Here is a 20,185-nt window from a genome sequence, read left to right as displayed (position 1 = left end):
CTTTGATGACTAATGGTACTGAGCAGTTTTTCATGTGCTCGTTGGCAATTTGTAGCTCTTCTTTTGTGAATTTTCTACTCAATTATTTTACCTTTTTAAAAAATTGGGTTATCTTCTTATTGAGTTTTAGGACTTCTTTGTATATTCTGGATTAAAGTCCTTTGTTAGAAATGGCTTTTAAAAAAATCTTTGTTTCAGGGCCAGCCTGGTGGTGTCATGGTTAAGTTAGTGTGCGCTGCTTTGGCGACCCGGGGCTCACAGGTTTGGATCCCAGGCACAGACCTACATACCACTCATCAAGCCATGCTGTGGCGGCGTCCCACATACAAAATAGAAGAAGATGGGCACAGATGTTAGCTCAGGGCCTATCTTCCTCACCAAAAAAATATATATATTTTTTTCTCCTTGTCTCTGACTTTTCTATTCATTTTCTTAGTGATGTCTTCTGGTGAACTGAAGTTTTTAGTTTTTATGAATGCTACAAAATTTTTCTTTTTCAGTTAATATTGCTTTTTATGAGTTAATAAATCTTTGCATACCTCCAAGTCATAAAGATATTCTCCCATGTTTTTCTTCAAAAATATTATGGTTTTAGTTTTTATATTTAGGTCTCTGATTCACTTGGATTAATTTTTGTGTATGGTGTGAAGTAGGGGTCAATGTTAATTTTTTTTTAAATTGGATAGCGTATGTCCTCCAAGTTTGTGCTGATAAAAAGCAGCCTAAGATCCCATTTCATTGCTCCTCCTGCCATCTAGAATCCTTTAATGTATACCACACTAATGCCTGTTCTTATCAGAAACAGAGGTCTACAGTTACCTCAGAGGATACTGTAGGAATGTTTAAGATTATTTCCTTTTTCATTTATATTATAAAAATTTGTTTTCAATTTAATAAGCAATTTATGAATATGTTCATACAACAGAATAATATGAATCTGTTCAAAAGCCACATATTTAATGATATAAAATGATCTCCAGTGTATATTGTTGAGTGAAAAACTCAAGATGTAAAACAGAATGTGTGGTATGCTACCACTTGTATGCCTTTTTTGCTTGTTTCTTTGTGTTTTTTGTCTGGTGTGTTTTTTTTCTTTGTGTATGTTTTTCAATTTTGAAGATTTAATATATGCCTAGACTTTCTGGAAGGATACCAGGACACAGAACAGTGATTGCAAAAGGAAACTGAGCGTTGAGGGATATGGTGACAGGAGAGAGACTCTTTATGTTCTTGTATAGCATTTGTTTTCACTTCTTGTGAGGAAGATCGTTGATGAGCTAACGTCTGTGCCAGTCTTCCTCTGTTTGATGTGGGATCCCACCACACTGTGGCTTGACAAGCAGTGCTAGATCTGCACCTGGGATCCGAACCTGCGAACCCCAGGCTGCTGAAGCAGAGCACGTGAACTTAACGACTACGCCAGCGGGCCAGTCCCTGACTTTTTTTTCTTACCATGCTTAATAAATGTATGTGCTAAGAAATTCAAATTTAAAAAAATTAATGTCATATATTTATCTGGGGATGAATGGTTAAACAGACTCTTGGGAACAAGCAAGAAAGGGGTGACTCAGAGACAACCTGTAAGAGAAACAAGTAGAGAACTAGGAGGGAAGGAAGTAGCCCTCAAAATATTTTTATAGAATAGGGGATTTTAGGCTCAGTAAACTTGTCATTGCTTTCACTGAGATTATTGAGGGGAAAAAAACTATGAATTAAGTTTAGCCACTTTTATGAGTTTTTGCTGTGGTAAGAATGTATATGTATTTATATATATGTTTCCTCACAAATATTCTTAGTAAAGGCCTTTTTTGAAAATGTTTAACAAACATGTAGCATCTGGTACTTTTTAAGAAGCACATAGTTGTTCAAAGTCTAATAAAACTAACTAAAGATTTGAAATCTCTGTTGCAGAACAGAAGGACTCAGTGCTATTTGTGTGAATCTGACTATTTTTTCCATGATGTAGCTGATGCTTCAATTTTTTTCCTTTCTTTCTTGCTCGGTTTTTAAGGCTTTGATAAAGTTCAAGAGTTATTTGTATTTTGAGGAAAAAGACTTTGTGGATAAAGCAGAGAAGAGCCTAAAGCAGACTCCTCATAGTGAGGTGAGTCGTGGTCATAAAAATGTCAGAACTAGAAGACTTTGAAGATTGGCACCAAGCACCTAATTACAAAAGTAAGGAAAATGAGGCCCAAAGGGGAATGAAGGGGTTTTTTGCTAACCCAGCTAGCCAGCCGCAGAGCAAGCTCACTCCCCCGCCTTCTGTGCTGTGCTCTTTCCGTGGTCCCATGCTGCTGCTTAAGAGGGAGGACCGGGGTGCTTTCAGGAGCACTCTGTAGACAAAAGGGTAAAAACCATGGCCTAATAAGGAAACCTGTAAGCAACTGAGGAGGCAAGTCAGAGAGATTTATTCTTTCTCAGAGGAGGCATCATGTAAAGAGGGAGCAACACTGGAATAGCAGAGGAGGGGACCTTGCTGTGTGACCAGAGGCAGCAGGAGCTGTAATGGCTCATTGAGTGTCCTCTAGAACTTTCCCTACCTCTCTTCCAGGGTTGTTGGACATCGCACAATCAAAGAAGAGCTGGCACATTTGGATCAGCCACAAGGGCCCAAAATAGAAGGGGAAGGGATGGAGAAAAGTTCTGAGCTGGAAACGTTTTTCCATAAAAATACTGTGAATCCTCCTGGGACAGTAGTGGAAGTGAATGTAGGAGAAATAAACTAGGGTTCCAGTTGTGTTTAGGAGGAAAATAGTAAAGGTAACAGTTAATAGATCCAAGGATGATAACAGCCAGAAAATATAGCCAGGATGAAGATAGTTCCTACTGGGAAGAAGAGGCAGAGAAAGTTAGTTTATTAAAAGGAGCCTTTTCTGAAGTCTATATATAGTAGTTAAGAGAGAATATTCAGGATAGTTTTGAGAGAGGAAGGACAGAAAATGAGGATTCAGAGATTTTGACAGAAGATCCTAAGAGATTTTCAGAGTAGAAATGCAGAAGTGAGAACCTCATGCAAGGGAAGGGGGCAAATAAATAAATAAAGCTTAGAAGAGTATAGTTCCAAGGAATCAGTGGAAGATTGGATTACTTTTTATAAATACAATGATAATAGAAAATAGACCTGTTTGGTGTAAGTAGTGTAGGAATTCAGAAAGCAAGTAAACCTGAAGAGCAACTAGAATAGTGCATGGAAATATGCTCTGAATAATCTCAAGTGTGATACAGATGTACGGTATCGTTACTGCACTAGCTGTGTGCTGTTCTTGGAACCCATTATTACCAGCATGGGGGCAGCACTTCCAAGGCCTTCTCTAAGTGAGTCCTTTTGTAATTTGTTCTGTTTTTAAATTCTGAAGTAAAACCATGGTTTTTGTTTCAGATAATATTTTATAAAAATGGTGTCAATCAAGGTGTGGCTTACAAAGATATCTTTGAGGGAGTTTACTTTCCAGCCATCTCCCTGTACAAGAGCTGCACGGTATGTAGCATCTGTTCATCCTGTGAACAGAACTTGAGGGAAATAGGTGAATGCTTATGACAAAAGGGCCCTGATTGAGTTCTGGAAAGAAATCTGAATAGCCTCAGAGAGATGGGAACGTGTTCCTACTGTTATTTTTGTTCCAAAAACAGTTGGGTGTTGTAGGAAGTATTTGCTTGGATAGATTAAGATCATGCAATTAGTGTGCCCCACACTTTTCCTTTGCATGTCCTGTGTGGTAAATGTTGTTCAACGTGAGGGACGTAAAGTATATACTTGCATAAATCAGTTTGGTGTTATAGATCATGATAATCTACCATCATTACTTAGTAACTGTTGCTTATAATGATTTTTTTAAAAAATACAATCCAGCATGAAGGGAATGATCATTAGAGCCTGTTAGGTTTTTTTTGAAAGTTAGTAAAAAAAAGAACAAAGTTTCCATATATTTTTAGTCTCTCACTAGCCACCATCAGGGCCAGCCCAGTGGCACAGCGGTAAAGTTCACATGTTCCGCTTCAGCAGCCCAGGGTTCGCTGGTTCGGATCCTGGGTGCGAAGGTGGCACCGCTTGGCAAGCGGTGCTGTGGTAGGCGTCCCACATATAAAATAGAGGAAGATGAGCACAAATGTTAGCTCAGGGCCAGTCTTCCTCAGCAAAAAGAGGAGGATTGGCAGCAGATGTTAGCTCAGGACTAATCTTCCTCAAAAAAAAACCAAAAAAACCACCATCAAACTAAAATAAGGAAATCTTTAGGTTATAAACAGAAATCAACACAAGTCTATTTTATTTGCTTAATTCTTGATGGACATTAGAGTGTTGACTTTTAACGATATTAATATATATCACTTTTTCCAGTTATATCCTGAATTTCTCAGCTATATTTAAAGAGAAAAGTTTCCCATATCACGTTAATTTTTTTACTGTTTTTTTCTGTTTCTTCATGTCTGCTTGAACTGAATTTATCCCAGGTTTCCATTAACTTTGGACCGTGCTTCAAGTATCCTCCAAAGGATCTTACTTACCACCCTGTGAGTAACATTCAAAGTGTCCCCGCGCAGCCCCAGTGTCTTGGTTACTTCTTGCCATAGTTGTGCTCATCGCTCATTTCTGTTTCTTCCTCCTCCCACAGATGAGTGACATGGGCTGGGGTGCCGTGGTAGAACACACTCTGGCTGATGTCTTATATCACGTGGAAACAGAAGTGGATGGGAGGCGGAGTCCCCCGTGGGAACCCTGACTAGGTCCCTTTTTCTTTGCATACATGGACTTTCTGGGGGAATAATCCTGGGGGGTTTGGTTTTGTTTTTTAACTGTTGCAAATGTTCTCCCGAAGATACTGCAGAACACAGCCTCTGCTGTTAGCAAGTTAACAGGCTGGGTGGGACTGGGAGAGGCTCCCTGCCCTCCCACACTCTTCCCACTTCTGGGGAGTGCTTTTTTGTGTGTGCCATATGCCAACAGCTGCTGACCCTAGGATCCCATAAGCTCTCTGTGAAACTGGTGCTGTACCACCTACCCCACCAACTGGGACTTGTTATCTTACTGTATTTTCTAAGGAGTGAATAATCTTGTCCAAGTAGCTAACTTATTTAAAGACATTTCCTTCTGTGGGCATTGACTCCATCCAAAGAGTGGATGATTCCCAAGGAAGTGGTGGACCTGTTTCTGAGAACAGCTGAAGTCAATGGCTGTACATTCCAAACCAGTCTAAAAGCTCTTTCTTTTGGTGTGGGTTTGTTTTTGTTGTTCATTTTGAAATATACATTTGAACACTGGGATCTCTGAAACTACTAGGTCTCTAGAACTGTTCTAATTGTGAAGGGAATTTGCTTGCAGCTTTAACAATTAGAAACTCTTCCCAAATAAAACTTGTCGTCAAGCATGTGTGGCATTTTGCTTCCCTTTCAGGTTGGGTTCCTCTTGGTGACAGTGTCAGAAATGTGGGTAGTCTGAGGACAGGGAGCCCACATTGGAGAAAAGAGACAGATTTCTGACTCACATCTCAACCCCTGTCCTGTTGCTTCCATTCTCTCCAGCCGGCTCATCCGCCTCTTTATCCTGTGAAGATCGGATTCTCAGGAGGTGAACAGGAGTTTAAAAGAGTCTGCCTCCGGCCTTCCTTTGAATGTGTGTGTTGATGTGCGCAGGGTGTTTCCTGCCTGCTCATCTTCCTTTGTGATAGCTGATGATTAAAGGACAGTGTTCAGAATACTCAAAACTGGGATATAAGAATGAGCCTTCCCTTGAAATCTCTTTGTGGCTTCCCTGTCTCCGTTTTTAATACATCAGTGGCAATGTTGCTGTCCCAGGATTGCCCCAGAGACTTCCCTGCATAGAACTTTCTGCCTAGGTTAATAGGTAGAGTGGTTCACCACAAGATAGGTCAAATGTTGCCAGGAATCACCATATATTATGCATATGTTTAAGAAGTTTCCCAGATTTCAAGTGACCGTTGGTATCTTAACACAGTAGCTCTGACTAATATATCTTGTCTCCTAACGAATCACTCAGCCTCTTTATTTTGGCTCTTTCACATCTGTTAACAGGAAACCTAACAGAATCAGTATGATCGTAGGCTGAAGTCTCAGCCTGTCACCCCTGGACACCTTATTCATTCATGGCTGGTCTTAAAGGGCAGGTTTGGTTATAAATCTTCTGGATCATCAGAGTTTGAAGAACTCTTAAGAAATTGAGGGTGGTATTATTTAAAGGAAGCTGGAGGTAAATTCTTTGTAATATAAATCACCACATATATAACTTGTACACTCATTTAATTTGAATGATAAAATTAGGTTTTTGTACATTTGGCTTTCATAAATTAGAGGTTACAGAAATAATGATTTTGCCTCTTTATACTTCATATTCGAAGTGTCTGTCTTTTGAGAAGTTCATTTGAAGGGCTCAAAGAATATCCACGCCCATACAGTCCTGTATAAAATGGTTTCTTTAAACAGATCATCAGTGACAACTTATTTTATTCCAATATGAAATTAAACAAGTGGGAAAATATCTCTCCAGTCACCCCAAAGACACAGTGCGTAGTTTGAAGAAGGCAAATTATAATTGAGCTCAAAACCATGGTGTGTGTTGAAAGACCATTTCTTTACTTTTGAAACCAGAGTATGTATTGCTTTACCCATCTTCAAACAAGTGACCATGTTTCTTAGCTGGGAGTGGATGGTAATTCTGTTCTAGAAACACCTCTACAGCTCTCTCTCTCACACTGAAGCTCCTGGAAAGATAAACAGTTTGATCTATGCCAAAAATAGACTATTCTAACAAACAATCAGAATAAATAATAATACCTCTACCAATTGTAAAATTTCAATACCTCAGTAAACATGAGCATTCCCACTACTGCTAATTTGTTTAATAAGCTAGAGCTATGTTTCCAAATTATGTTCATAATGCTCTTAGAACTAAAATGGAAAAGCTTCAAGTGGTAATGTTGGTTTTTCATCCTACTTGCACATTTTAACAAAATAATCCGATCCCGATTTATATTTTCAAAGCAAAAAGTCTCTGAATCTTGGAAAGGGAATTTGCTAACACCATATTACCCCTTCTTCCAGCCATCTCCTCAAAATAGTAAAACACTGACCTACTAAGCAGATAAAGTGGCAGCCCAAGCCAAGCTGAAAGCTGATATAATAGAATCTGAACTAAAGATTCAGTTCCATTTTTAGGTCTAAACAATCACTACGGGAAAATAAAATTTGTTTTTATCTTAGTAATGCCGTTCGTTCTCTCATATTTGGTACTGTCCTTCCTTTTAATTAGGTAAATAAAAATCCTCAGTCATAATCTTCATCTTGAAATGTTACCAGTTGTAGAGTTTAAGAACTGATGAAGGCTTGTGCATATCGTGGAAATTAAATTTTTATGAAAGATTCTGGTAACTGATTCTAGTCGAATGACATAACTACCCAGTAGTTTTTCCTTTTAATGAGCTAGGGGATTTAGTTTAATTAAAATCTTTGTCCAGGACTCCTTTAGTATGCAGTTGCAATTTACTAGATTTTTTTTTTCTAGGAGCAGAATTTTAAAACATGCACAGGCTGAAGTTTGTGTGTTAGTTATGATTCTTTATTCTGACTTGCTCGTCTAAGAAGTAAGGGAAGCAGTCTAATAATTAGTTTTGTACTTTTTCATCAAGAAAACTTGGACTAGGCTTTTAGCAGGCACCTGCTGTGGGGAGTTGCTTGTCCAGTGGAGCAGCTCTCTACCTACTTGGTGTAGGAGGGGAGGGTTGCCGGAGCCCCTTTGTAAGACCCTGAATGTCCATACACACTGCCTGCAGAGAATGGAGCTCTTGAGCCCGTAAAGCATGAGGTCCCAGTCCTTGTATTTAGCACCTCTGCACCCCGTATCAGCCAGTAGCATTTTAAAGATGTTTTCAGGTAGACATTAGACCCAGGAAAAAGTTTTACAAATATTTTGGGACCCTTAACCTTCATTTCGTAGCTAATCAGTGAAGAAGCTAGAAGTTTCTTCTAAGAGCCTTGTCCCCATTTTCTTGGTAGTAAAATTTTACCAGTCTGAGTCCTATTACCATACTCTAAACATACTACCACCCCATCACACTATCCTCAGATAAAGATCTTAAACAGATGTTGAGGCTTCTGGCAGGGATTTTCCTGATGAGCATGCAAGCCAATGCAGCTAGGAACAGTTGGGAGCAGCAAGTTGGTCTTTAACACCTGGCTTCAGGAGCAGGGCTGGACTCCAGGCGCTTGCGCAGATGGTTGGCAAAATCCACCTGGGTCTGCGAAAGGACCTGGTTGATGATAGTCTTTGGCAGCCATCCCTAGAGGAGAGGATAGAAGAATTTGGCCCCCTTGAGGTTGATGTTCCAGTCTAGACACCTCTGTACCCTATCACAGTGTGGGCTGCCTAGGGCTTGGTCTTCCATCTCTGTTTATAGGTGCAACCGTGCAGTCGACCAGGGTTAAGGGCTGCATTACTGCCCTGCTGTCAAGACAAATTTCAACCCTCTTCCCAGCCGGGTGACCCAGAGCTAGTTACCATATCTTTTTTGGGCCTAAGTTTCCTTCTTTCTAAAATGATAACTATAACTACAGAGTTGAAATTTGATATGAGAGGTAAGATGGAGCCATTTGCAGGCTTTTGAGATGATGGGATAGCAATTAGGCCATTAGTCAAGTCTCTCCCTCTCCAACAGTCTGATTCTCTCAAAATGGAAGAGGAGTTTTCCTGATCCGTGTCAGACAATGTGGGAGGGGTAAGAGTCTATTTTTCTCACCACTACCCACCCACTGAGCAATCTCCTGTGCCCCTCACCTTGAGGTCAATGCTGAGCAGCCAAGTGAGTTTGGTCTTTGAGGGACTTCCAGCCAGGGGATGGAGCACCATACAAGTGGGACCATGCTCAGCTCTGGTAAATGAAGAGAAGTAGTCAGGAGGACAATTCAGAGTCCTCTTTTATGCTGACAAGTTATACCTGCCACATTTCTCAAGTATCTTGTCCTCCAAATCTCATCAGAGAAGTATCCTTTGCCAAGGGTGATATTTAACAGTTGGCATGGTTACCAGCTCATTAGAACAAATGGCTGGTTGGAGCCGGACCTGGAACATGGAGGCCTCCTGTGGTGCCTTTTAGTTGCTGGATGACTGGGAGATCGGGGGAAAGGGTCCAGGGTGGTGGCTGGGGCCCCTGGGAAACTCAGGTAGCAGCTATGTTCTGAGTGGTATGGATTATATTTTCATCAATAGTACAGTCGTACCTGTTGAAGCTCAGCCCTACCTCTTATTTTAGAAAATGATTAAGGTTCTTAACCTTTCTGGGAGGGGAGGGACAAACTGGGTATATAAGTAGGGCCAATCTTGCCTTCCTCCTACTCTGGAAAATGAGAATCTTCCTTTGTAAAAGGAAGCTGAGGGTACGGACCAAGGACTGGTTTCTTGGAGCCAGGGATTCATCACACAACTGGCAGGTGCATGCCCAGAGGCCTGTGTTAGGAAAGGGAGCTTTTGAGCCTGCTGTCAGGATTACCTGATGACACCTTTCTGCTCGGGCATCTCCTCAAACTGTGTGGCCATGCCAGCCAACACACAGGTGGAGCCTCGGCGCTTGGCACAACGCACACTCACAAAGTCTCGGGGCCCCACAAGGTTTCCTGCTGATTCTGCAGCCAACTCATGGGTGATGACGGTATCTTTTCCAATCTTCTGCAGGACCTAAGGCCACAGGGAAGCAGAATCACTGCTCAGCCAGTGCTCAGGCTAAGGCTCCACCCACAGCTTGCAGCCCAGTCTTTGGCCCGCCTTTCATGCTGGGCTCCCATGGGTCCCTGCCACCCACACCTGGACTCTCCTCACCTTGATCTCCTTGACATTTGGGTTCCACTCTCCCATGGCCTCCATGCGTTCCACAAGCTCTTCATAAAGCCTCTCCATGGGCTGGTCCACCTCCACCTCCAGCCGGAATACCTTGCCCACGTCTGGGACCACTTTACTCAGCACTTTGTCCCCGTTTGCCTGTCAGAGAAACGAGCTCCAGGATAAAGGTTAGACAAAAATATTCCTAGCCTAGGGCATGTAGACAATGCCAGGCAAGGCAGGAAGAGGACCAGCAAAAAGAAGTCTTAGCTAAGCATGAGGAAGCCTGGAACTACTTCTGATTAAGATGGAGTAGGTAATCTTTCCTCCACAAGCCTCGTCCATCTGCTGAAGACTTGAGAGGCAAACTGCGGCCCCCTTGGACCCTTTTTTCTTGGTGGTACATTTTGGGTGCGGGTAGGTCCAACTGAAAAGGCCCTTACTCGACTTCAGAAGCTCAAACATCCTGAGAGACACAAACCTGGGAATGGGAAAAGTCTGGTCTACAACCAGTTAATGACATACTTAGAATGTTGAATGGGATCTTAAAGATTTTCTTAGTCCACTACCTCATTTTATACCACAAGGATGTAAGGCCAGAGAAAGTCAGTGATTTGCTCTTAGCTAAGAGCATTCCTAGAGCTAGATCCCAGATTTCTTGACTCCCAAACTAATAGTCTGTTAGAGAACTTGGAGAAGTTTTACCTGAACTTTGGGCAATGGGCAGCATGTAAGCTTTGGCTGAAGATAAAGCCACCAAAGTCTCAATGGAGCCACTGGCCTTTAACATTTGCCTTGTTTGTTACTAGTTCCCAGTGAAGGTGCAGTGCTCAGGAGTAGAGAAGAATATGGCCTCGGGCCATCCGTATTCTAGTCTAGCCCTGTTGCCGGTGAGCCCAGATCATCCCAGCAGGCTCAGCTGTCAGGCGGGCTGAACAGCACAGACACTGCGCCTTGGCACTGGAACTTCTGACCCAGGGTGATGAGGCCTCTAATGAACGCGGAACCCCCATTGCATGGTCTCTGCTGAATGCGTGGACAATGCCTTTGAAGGTTCCAGGATATAGGAACAGTGTTTCTCAAACAGGAGTCTCTAAGATGTCTTTGATAGGGGAAGGGAGTATCTGAAGATATATACTTGGGAAAGGAAAATTCTCGAGTTAAAACAACCTTGCTGCCCCGTGACTACTGCATGAAGCAGGCAGAGCAGAGACCCTCGCTGACCTTGAGGATGGCGGTGGAACAGTGAGGAAGTGCAGTCCCTCCATACCCACCCTTACCTGCTGGTTCTCCTCCTTCCAGCCCTCCTGGTTGCTGAGGATGCCCAGGGCCTTCTGCATTGCCTCCTCTCCCTGCTGGATATAGGCCAGCTCCTGGTCGCTGTAGAGAGTGTCTTCTAGCTGAGAGCCTGGATACACACCCAAGGAGAGAACCAGCTGCCTTCTGGTCCCCTAAGCCTCCCACAAGCTTACATCCTTTTGATCTCTGGATCTGCTCTTTCCTCTGAAGAGCCATAGGGTCCAGCTGGCAGGTCAAGTTAGACACGTCAGCTGCAGGCAACGGGAGGGGATCTGGCCTTGAGGAACTCCATTCCTATCCTCTCAAAGTGAGTGAGAAAGGCCTTGGTCGGGTGGGGTAGGAGAAGGAACCTGAGCCACATGCACAACGTTTGCACCCCAGAGCCTCCTGCCACTGCCAGAATCCCAGAAGCCTCAGCACTTACCAAGCAGAGAGCTCTGACGCCGAACCTGGTTGATCCACCCACTCTGGGTCGGGCCCCCAGGTGCCCGCCAGTTCAGCTCCTGGCCAATGGCCAAGGCAGCTTGGTGCCTCAGCCCTGCGGGGAGGGAAGAAAACTGTTGCTTAGGAGGAAAGCCCTTTAGAGATGGATCATCCCACCTGTTTATCTTGTCATAGATAAGGAAACTGGCTCAGCAACACAGATTCCTAAGCAGGGACCTGAACTAGAGTCAGGTCAACTCCCAGTCCAGTGCTCATTATACTGCATCAGGTGCCTCCAGGGCCAGGAATTTACTGCCTTCCTTCTGGCCGGGCAGGCCTGGTCCTACCTGGAGGCAGGGGCTGCACCAGAGCCTGCTGAAGTTTCCTTCTTGAAAGGGAGACAGGCTTTGTTCAAGCAACCAGAAAAATTCTGCTACTGCCAGGAGCCATGGCTACATCATTTGATCGGCTGTTTGACAGGGTCCAGCCGATTAACGCCGAGGGGTGCAGGGTCGCCCCTTGGTGAAGAATAACCGGCCAGCCCCTCACATAGTTCTGAAACCTGTGCTGCTTCTAACTGCCCTTCATTCCTTTTCCTTTCTTAACCTCCAGTTTTCACTCCTTTGGGTGGCTGCTTGGGAGGCACTACCTCCCGGGAGAATTAAATATAGTAAGAGAATGTGACCACCTGCAGGTAACTTTCAAGATATTTTTCTGAGAGCTAATTTCATTTGATGCAGTTAATTATTGGAGGAGCACACAGTCCCTTTTGAGACAAGCAGAAAGGAATCCTGCCCAGATAAGATGTCGAATTAGGTTTGTGGCCTCCATCTGGTTAATGTTTCCTTCTCCCTCCAGTTCTTTGTCTAAATATATATATGCATCGTCCTTCTAAGTTTGCTGGTTAATTGGATATTCAAGAAGTATCTATATATTATTCTTGACCTTCTGCTTTCTGTTAAAATGTTATAGAGGTTTTCTCCTAAAAGCAATAAATAATAAATAATTGATGAGTAGAAGGGCCAAGGGGTGCAGGGATGCCCCTCGGTGAAGAATGGCCGGCCGACACCCCTGATATTTTCTGAATTATATGCATGCTTTCTATCAAGGTTATGTCTATACTTATTTCTGTTTTTCATTCTTGAAGATATATAGTTTAGCTTAGCTTTTCAGCCCTTTACTTTACTAACAAAGTGATATTTTCTACGGCAGCGTGCTTAAGGGACTGTTAGTTCTACAATCTAAAAGACAAAGGAATGCTTTCACCCCCTAAAGGGTGCGGGAATGTAAAGATGTTTAACTGCCTGCTGAGAATGCAAATAGCCCTGGGGATAAGATACCCTGGAGTCGCCTTTTGTTCCCATTAACCATCTACACTAATGGTGTAAATGATTGAGGGAGGCAGGGATGGCTCCCCCAGGATGTAACCAGACAGACTGCTGTCCTGTCCGGAGGCCTGGACCTTCTCTCTTTGATTTAACTTTACCATGAATTACAATAGATGTCTAGGTACCTATCTCTTTTAGCTCAGAGGCAACAAACACTAGTTAATTGTGGAGAAGACTACCATTAACCTTATGCTCTATAGAATAGAATGCTAATAAATATTCTTGTGCTCGTTTTTTACTTCCTTATCTCTCTGAGAATATTTGTAGAGCTATTTCTGTACTAATCTTGAAAAATATATAAACGCCACTTGTGCACAGTAAAGCTGGACTTGCTAACACCAACCCAAGTCTCACGTTCTCTTTATTTTCCCCTCATTGCGCCGACGCCGTCCATCCCTCAGGAACCTGGACTCAGCTGGGGCGGGACTCTGGCATGCTACAGAAGGAGAATTAAAGACACCTGTGCCCTCATGTCTGCATAGCTGCTAGCAGCTAGGGTCCTTTGCATGAGTACCTGCTCAGGGTGCCACTGGAGTCTGAGCCAGGCGAGTGGATCTAGTGAGAACAGCCCTACTGCTGGGTGCAGGGTTTTAAGCATGGCTCCATCTCACTAGTAGCTAGTTCAACACTGTGTCATTGGAAAGGACTTGTTAAGTCCTTGCGAACCTTTCAGCGACAGCAGCAGATTGACTCAAATGACCCTGGGTCCTGATTAGCTCTACCAAAGTGGCCTTGGTAACTGGTTTCTGCCTCCTGACTGTGCAGTAATAACAAGACCGCCTGCCCGCCTCACTCTCTCTACCTCACTCTTTGCTGCCTGGCTCCCTCTCTTTCCTCCCCCTCTGTTCCCTGCCCCTGTCTCAGGCTTGCCAACACTCTTTTTGGAGTCAAGGCTTACTCCTGCCTCTACCACCAGCTAGGACTTTCCTGCTACCATTGGTACCAATCCTAGAGGAAGGCAGTCAGGAAGAGTTCAAGAAAGATTGGAGCCCTGAAGGGGAGACCAGAAATTACAGAATCTAGAAGGGACACAGGCATCTTAGCATCCAGCCCGGTTCTTCAGGTGGGAAAATTGCAGTCCCGAAGGGAAGGAATTTGCGCAGGCTTACCCAATAAGAGGCAAAACTGAGATCAGAACCTGAGAGGACTGCCACCAGTGCAGCACTTGCCCCACTAAGCCACCTTGCCTGAGAGCTCCTGGTTGCCAGCCGAATGCCCCTTCCAGAGGGCACTCACCCTTCATATTGCGCACATGTCTGTAGGAGCTCCCAGCGCACAGCTTAAACGTCGCGAGGAGCATCGTTTCCAGCCGCGGGTGCAAATGTAGCAGTGCTGTTGCTGCTGCTGCTATTGCTCCTACTCTCAAGGGGAGCTTCTTCCAGACCTCCTGAGCCTGTCAGGATCTGCCTCTGGGTCCTGCAGCTGTGGCTGGGAATGTGTGTTCGTCATCTTAAATGCCTCAGCTGAAGGCTGTTGCTTCATCATCTAGAGATAAAAAAACCATCACTCACCGTACAAAGGAATGGGTCAGGGATAAAGGGATAAAGGGATTGTGGGATTGCCTCACACTGCAGCTTTGGCCATTTGTGGGAAGCGTGGCAGGGGAGGGGGGAGGTTGAGTGCCAGGCACCAGTCGATGGAGGGGAGAGAAAAAGCAGCAGCTGAGGTCAAGGCAGTTTAGAAGAAAGCATACACCATCTGACAGTGGTTCTCAACATGTGAGTCCGGCTTCCAATGCAGATTGCTAGCCCTCATCCTTATAAACTCCAGATTTACCAGGCCTAGAATGGAGGCTCTGAAACCTGCATTAAAACAATTCCCAGGTGATTGCCGTGCAGGTATTCTGGGAACGGCACTCTATGCTTTGAGAAACACTGCCCTGGGAGTGCCCAGGGTATCTGCTAAGAGAACTTAGCGGGTCAGAGCTGGTAGAGGCCATCCAGCTCCTGGATGAGGAGCCTGAAGTTCAGAGAGTGGAGATGACTGGTTCAAGGTCAAACAGCTTGTCAGCGGCAGGGCTGGGACAACAACACACGTCCTCTGACTGTCAGTCCATCTTTACACGGTTCCTCCTGCAGTCCCCAGAAACTTAGTGTTCAATTATTCTGTTCAATTATTTACTCATCCATTTATATAAGCAGCCTTTACCAAAGCCGTTTCCAGAGTAGTTCCCTTCTTAGGCGTTTGTGCTGGAGCAAGCATGATCCGTCAGGGCTGAGTCCTGAAAGCTCGCAGAGCAGAGGGTAGAATTGGCCAGCGACACAAAGAGAGGGGACCAGGGCCCGGCCATGCCCCGCACCCTTCAGCACACTTTCCCTAAGTACCCTCAGCTGTGCAGGCTGCGCCACAGGGCTCGGCATGAGCTGAAAGATTGAAAAAACAAGGTGTTGGGGTGCTCACTCTGCAGCTGAGGAGAAAGGAGTTAACATTTCTCTGGATGAGGGTGAAACTGTGCCTTGTACCCACAAGGTTAACATGGGAAACAAGCAGTTTCTGAGCTTGCCTTGCAGAACAGCAGGAGGACGGCTGATAAGAGAGGAACTTGCTGACAGCCACCTACCTGCCTATGGATCTCACAGGAACTTTGAGAAGCTAAAATGACTGATTGTAAACTTTAGACGTCAGAGACTGAAAACTCAGTACGTGGAAGACATAGAATAGATAGTCATGCGTGTGCAGAGAACTTCAGCCCCAGGGCCACATGCTTCCCCTCCCCGCCCTAAAACCCCAGATAAAAACCCTTGCTTGTGGCTCTTCCAGGAATTCAGGATTACAGCATGAACTGCCCATTCTCCTTTCTCAACACTTTGCAATAAAATTCCTTTCTTGCACTACACTTGGTGTCAAGATTGGCTTGCTGTGTGACGGGTGAGTGAACTCACTTCAGGTCCAATATCAACTCCAGACTTTGTACTCTGGGGGCCCTGTGCTTTAACCAGGGATTCAAGGTGGCCACGTCTCCTCTGCAGTTCCCAAACTGTCACCCAGACCCCGTGAGGGGATCCCCTTCCAGCCTGCACGCTGGTCTCTGACAAAATCTTTTCCCTTTAACATTGACCTTGAGGTTGCTTTTAAGCCAGATTCAGTGGGAAGGATATTGGGGGTCAAGAGAATCACACTGGATTTGCCCCTGACCCAGGGCCTGTCTCCTGTGTGAGAGAGTTGTGTGTCCTGTCACCACTGCATGGAGGCAGGGGGAAGGCCTACAAAGAGGGGAGCAGTAGCAGGTCCCCACTGACTCTTGCTGTCTCCCTCACTCCAGAAAGGAAGAAAGGCACAGGACCTGGCTCAGAGCCAGGCCGTGGTCCTGGAGCCCATACAGAGAAGGGTGAGTCCCACACCCCCCATTTCAACCCCTTCACAAGCAGCGTGATGGGTCCAGCAACCCAGAGAGGCCCTTGTCCTGGGCTCCTCCCTGAGCAGTGGCTGCCTGGGGGCTCCCAGCCCATCCCTCGAGGCCCCCTAAGGCCTGTCCTCTGCTTGAAGCCTTCCTTGACCACCCCGACCTTCTGGAATGACTCGTTCCTCTGACTTACAGCCTTATGTCTGTACCACTAGAAGGCACCATCTTAGTCCTGATTTGTGTTATCGGTTTGTGTGAGTGTGGTTGTCTCTTCTGGGGAACTGTTCCTCCCCGAGGCGGGCGCCAAGTCCACTTCCCCTCCCAGCACCTGGCTCCAGGCAGGGCACAGAGCAGGTTCTTGCTCCTCTATTGGGTGACCAACTGGGGAAGCCGCTGGGGGTGCAGGTGCGTCCTTTGACTTAGGAAACCTGCCTGTAGGCTCTGTTTACAACCTTGCAGAATCCCAGAAGACGGCAAGGGGCGAGGCTCCAGCCTGTGCCAGGAGCCCTTTGCCTTTCATTGACACAGACAGAGAAGGTGCAGAGGGCGTGCTGAGAAGCCTGGATGCCAGCTACCCTCCCTGCTTGGTCCACGTGCGCCATCATGCACATGTGTGCCTCAGGGGAGGTGGTGGGGAGGGGGTTATTATGAGATAGGACATGCAGATAGTGTTCAAGGTCCCGCTGTTGCCATCCTGTGGAAGGTTATGGCCATTGTGAGAGGGGAGGAGGTGGTGCGGGGAGGACCGGGGCATACAATTGTTGCTGATGTCAGAGGCTGCCATCAGCCATCAGGGAGGGGGTGCTGGTGACCTCCCCCGGGGCCAAGGCTCTCTTCTTCTCTTCATCCTTTCCAGGCTGAATGACTAGTTAACTCTCACTGTCCCTCTGAGCAGTAAGGTGGGGAGAGCATCTGGGAATTTCCTCTGGTTCTGGAGGTCATCTGTATCTGGCTTTGCTTTTTGATGAGGGCAGAGCCCCCAAGGGAGAAGACCAAATGGACGCAGCAGGCCAGGAAGGAAGATAACCAGGGATCCGGCGCAGGGAGTGCAGAGTGCTGGAGAGGAAGTCCCCAGGGTCAGGGCAAGGAGCAGGGCTTTAGAGCAGAAAAGAGGACTCCGCTCATTCATTCAACAATCCTTTATCAAGTGACCACTGTGTAGCTCTAGACTTATGAGGAAAAATGAACCGTAAGACCCAGTATGGGGAATCGTAGAGCAGCTGAGGAGTTTTGGAAGTACAGAGGATCGAAGACTTAATTCCCCGGGGGGAGAGAGGAGTGTTAAGGAAGACTTCTGGGAGGAAGCGACGTTTGAGCTGAGTGGGGAAAGTACATCAGGAGTGAGCCAGGATTGAGACAGAGAGAGGACAGGGTGCGGGTGTTCCAGGTAGAGCAAATGGCCAACGTCACGGAGAAAGGACTGGAGGAATGTTTGTAGGGTGTGGTGGGAAATGAAGGCTGGAAAGAGAAACAGATGGCAGAGTATGAAAGGTGGGCATGAGAAGATGCCTCTGCAGGTTCCTAGGATGCTGAGACTGAGAGTTGAGAAGGGGGACCTTGAGCTTTTCTGGGCCCTGGCTCAGAGGAGGTGAGTCCTGGGCAACACTACTTACTTTTTGATTTACTGGACTGGCAGTGTTGGGATGCTGTGAGCTGGAGTGGAGAAAGCACAGGTTTTGTGTTCAGACTTCCAATCCTCGTTCCACCACTTACTTTAGGATTGTGAGCCTCTCACTTCCTCAGTCTGAACTTCCTTTTCTGTAAAATAGGAATATGTTTTCTCTTTCTTTTTGTAATCCTCTCCGGGTGGTTATAAGGCTTAAATAAGGTAACAATACATCAAGAGCCCACAAAATAAAGTCCGGACTTCTTAGCCCATTCTCCGGACCCTCCAATGCTCACCCTGGCTTTCTTCGCCAGCAATGCTCAGCACGCTCCCGAGGTGTCTGCCTACAGTCTGCCCATGCATGCCTTCTCCACGTTCAAGGTAGCTCCCAGTATTCTCTCTCCTCCAGTGCTTCCTTTTGGGCCCCACCTGACTCTACTCTTTATTTTTTTTTTAAATTTTTTTCATGGATTGGAAGATTTAATGTTGTTAAGATTGCAACACTACCCAAAGTAATCTACAGGTCTGACGCAATCCCTATCAAAACCCAACAGCCTGTTTTCTTCTCTCTTTTTTCTTTTTTTGAGGAAGATGAGCCCTTAGCTAACATCTGCTGCCAATCCTCCTGTTTTTTGTTTTTGTTTTTGTTTTTGCTGAGGAAGACTGGCCCTGAGCTAACATCTGTGCCCATCTTCCTCCACTTTATATGTGGGATGCCTGCCAGAGCATGGCTTGCCAAGCAGTGCCATGGCCACACCCAAGATCCGAATTGGTGAATCCCAGGCAGCTGAAGCAGAATGCGTGAACTTAACTGCTGCACCACTGGGCCGGCCCCATCTTTTTTTCCTTCAATTATTTTATTGAGGTCATATTGGTTTATAACATTGCATAATTTCAGGTGTACATTATTATTTATCAGTTTCTGTTAAGACTGCATCATGTTCACCACCAATAGTCTAGTTTTTAGCTATCACCATACATATGTGCCCCTTTCACCACCCCCACCCCATCCCCTTCTGGTAACCACTAATCTGTTCTCTTTGTCCCTGTGTTTATCTTCCACATATGAGTGAAATCATATGGTGTTTGTCTTCCTCTCTCTGGCTTATTTTGCTTAATATAATACCCTCAAGGTCCATCTATGTTGTTGCAAATGGGACAATTTTGTCTTTTTTTATGGCTGAGTAGTATTCTGTTGTATATATATTTATATATACCATGTTTTCTTTATCCATTCATCAGTTGATGGGCACTTGGGTTGCTTCCACATCTTGGCTATAGTGAATAATGCTACAATGAACTTAGGGCTGCATAAGTCTCTTTGAATTGTTGATTTCATGTTCTTTGGGTAAATACGCAGTAGTGGAATAGCTGGATCATATGGTATTTCTATTTTTAATTTTTTGAGGAATCTCCATACTGTTTTCCCTAGTGGCTGCACCAGTTTGCATTCCCACCAACAGTGTATGAAGGTTCCCTTTTCTCCACATCCTCTCCAACATGAGTTATTTTTTGTCTTGGTAATTAGAGCCATTCTGACAGGTGTAAGGTGATATCTCATTGTAGTTCTGATTTGCATTTTCCTAATAATTAGTGACGTTGAACATCTTTTTGTGTGCCTTTTGGCTATCCGTATATCTTCTTTGGAAAAAATGTCTGTTCATATCTTCTGCCCATTTTTTGGTCAAGTTTTTTTTTTACTGAGTTGTATGAGTTCTTTATATATTTTAGAAATTAACCCCTTGTCAGATATACGATTTGCAAATATTTTCTCTCAGTTGGTGAGTTGTCTTTTCATTTTGTTCATGGTTTCCTTTACTGTGCAGAAGCTTTTTAGTCTGATGTAGAACTATTTATTTTTTTCTTTTGTTTCCCTTGACGGAGTAGACATGGTATTTGAAAACATGCTGCTGAGACCAATGTCAAAGAGTGTTCTGCCTATATTTTCTTCTAGGAGTTTTACAGTTTCAGGTCTTACATTCAAGTCTTTACTCCATTTTGAGTTAATTTTTGTGTATGGTGTAACACAATGGTCTAGTTTCTTTCTTTTGCATGTGGCTGTCCAGTTTTCCCAACACCATTTGTTGAAAAGACTTTCCTTTCTCCATTATATGTTCTTGGCTCCTTTGTTGAAGATTATGTGTCCATAGATGTGTGGTTTTATTTCTGGGCCTTCAATTCTGTTCCATTGATCTGCGTGTCTGTTTTTGTGCCAGTACCATGCTGTTTTGATTACTATACCTTTGTAGTATATTTTTGAAGTAGAGATCGTGATACCTCCAGCTTTGTTCTTTTTTCTCAGGATT

At 44.8% G+C, this 20,185-nt stretch overlaps 2 protein-coding genes across 25 annotated transcripts in view; one reads left to right on the top strand and one right to left on the bottom strand.

Annotated features, from left to right (window-relative positions):
- The window catches only part of ASH2L (ASH2 like, histone lysine methyltransferase complex subunit), a 32,554-nt gene extending 25,599 nt beyond the window's left edge, over positions 1-6,955 (top strand). For 3 of the 23 annotated variants that reach the window (XM_070253088.1, XM_005606325.4, XM_070253090.1), the window contains 5 exons: positions 2,012-2,104; positions 3,380-3,478; positions 4,450-4,509; positions 4,611-4,722; positions 5,518-6,955. In XM_070253088.1, coding sequence (XP_070109189.1) covers positions 2,012-2,104; positions 3,380-3,478; positions 4,450-4,509; positions 4,611-4,718 — 360 coding nt within the window. In that variant the 3' untranslated portion in view covers positions 4,719-4,722; positions 5,518-6,955. Of the gene's footprint in view, positions 1-2,011; positions 2,105-2,551; positions 3,479-4,449; positions 4,510-4,610; positions 5,364-5,389 lie in introns of those variants that run through there. The other 20 variants (XM_070253089.1, XM_005606324.4, XM_070253091.1 and 17 more) reach the window with 10 other exon arrangements.
- Positions 6,236-18,295, bottom strand: STAR (steroidogenic acute regulatory protein). Of its 2 annotated transcripts, XM_023630400.2 has the most exons (9): positions 18,176-18,295; positions 17,887-18,031; positions 14,167-14,415; positions 11,544-11,657; positions 11,101-11,228; positions 9,821-9,979; positions 9,495-9,679; positions 8,783-8,876; positions 6,236-8,288 (listed from the first exon to the last, which is right to left on the bottom strand). In XM_023630400.2, the coding sequence occupies exons 3-9, from the start codon at positions 14,228-14,230 to the stop codon at positions 8,175-8,177; spliced, it is 858 nt and encodes a 285-aa protein (XP_023486168.1). In that variant the 5' UTR covers positions 14,231-14,415; positions 17,887-18,031; positions 18,176-18,295; the 3' UTR covers positions 6,236-8,174.
- Positions 18,296-20,185: the final 1,890 nt, after the last annotated feature.

The sequence above is a fragment of the Equus caballus genome, chromosome 27 (assembly GCF_041296265.1).
Source record: "Equus caballus isolate H_3958 breed thoroughbred chromosome 27, TB-T2T, whole genome shotgun sequence".
Lineage (NCBI taxonomy): Eukaryota > Metazoa > Chordata > Mammalia > Perissodactyla > Equidae > Equus > Equus caballus.
The sequence above is the reverse complement of the archived record's forward strand: the minus strand, read 5'-3'. Positions and strand labels throughout refer to the sequence as shown.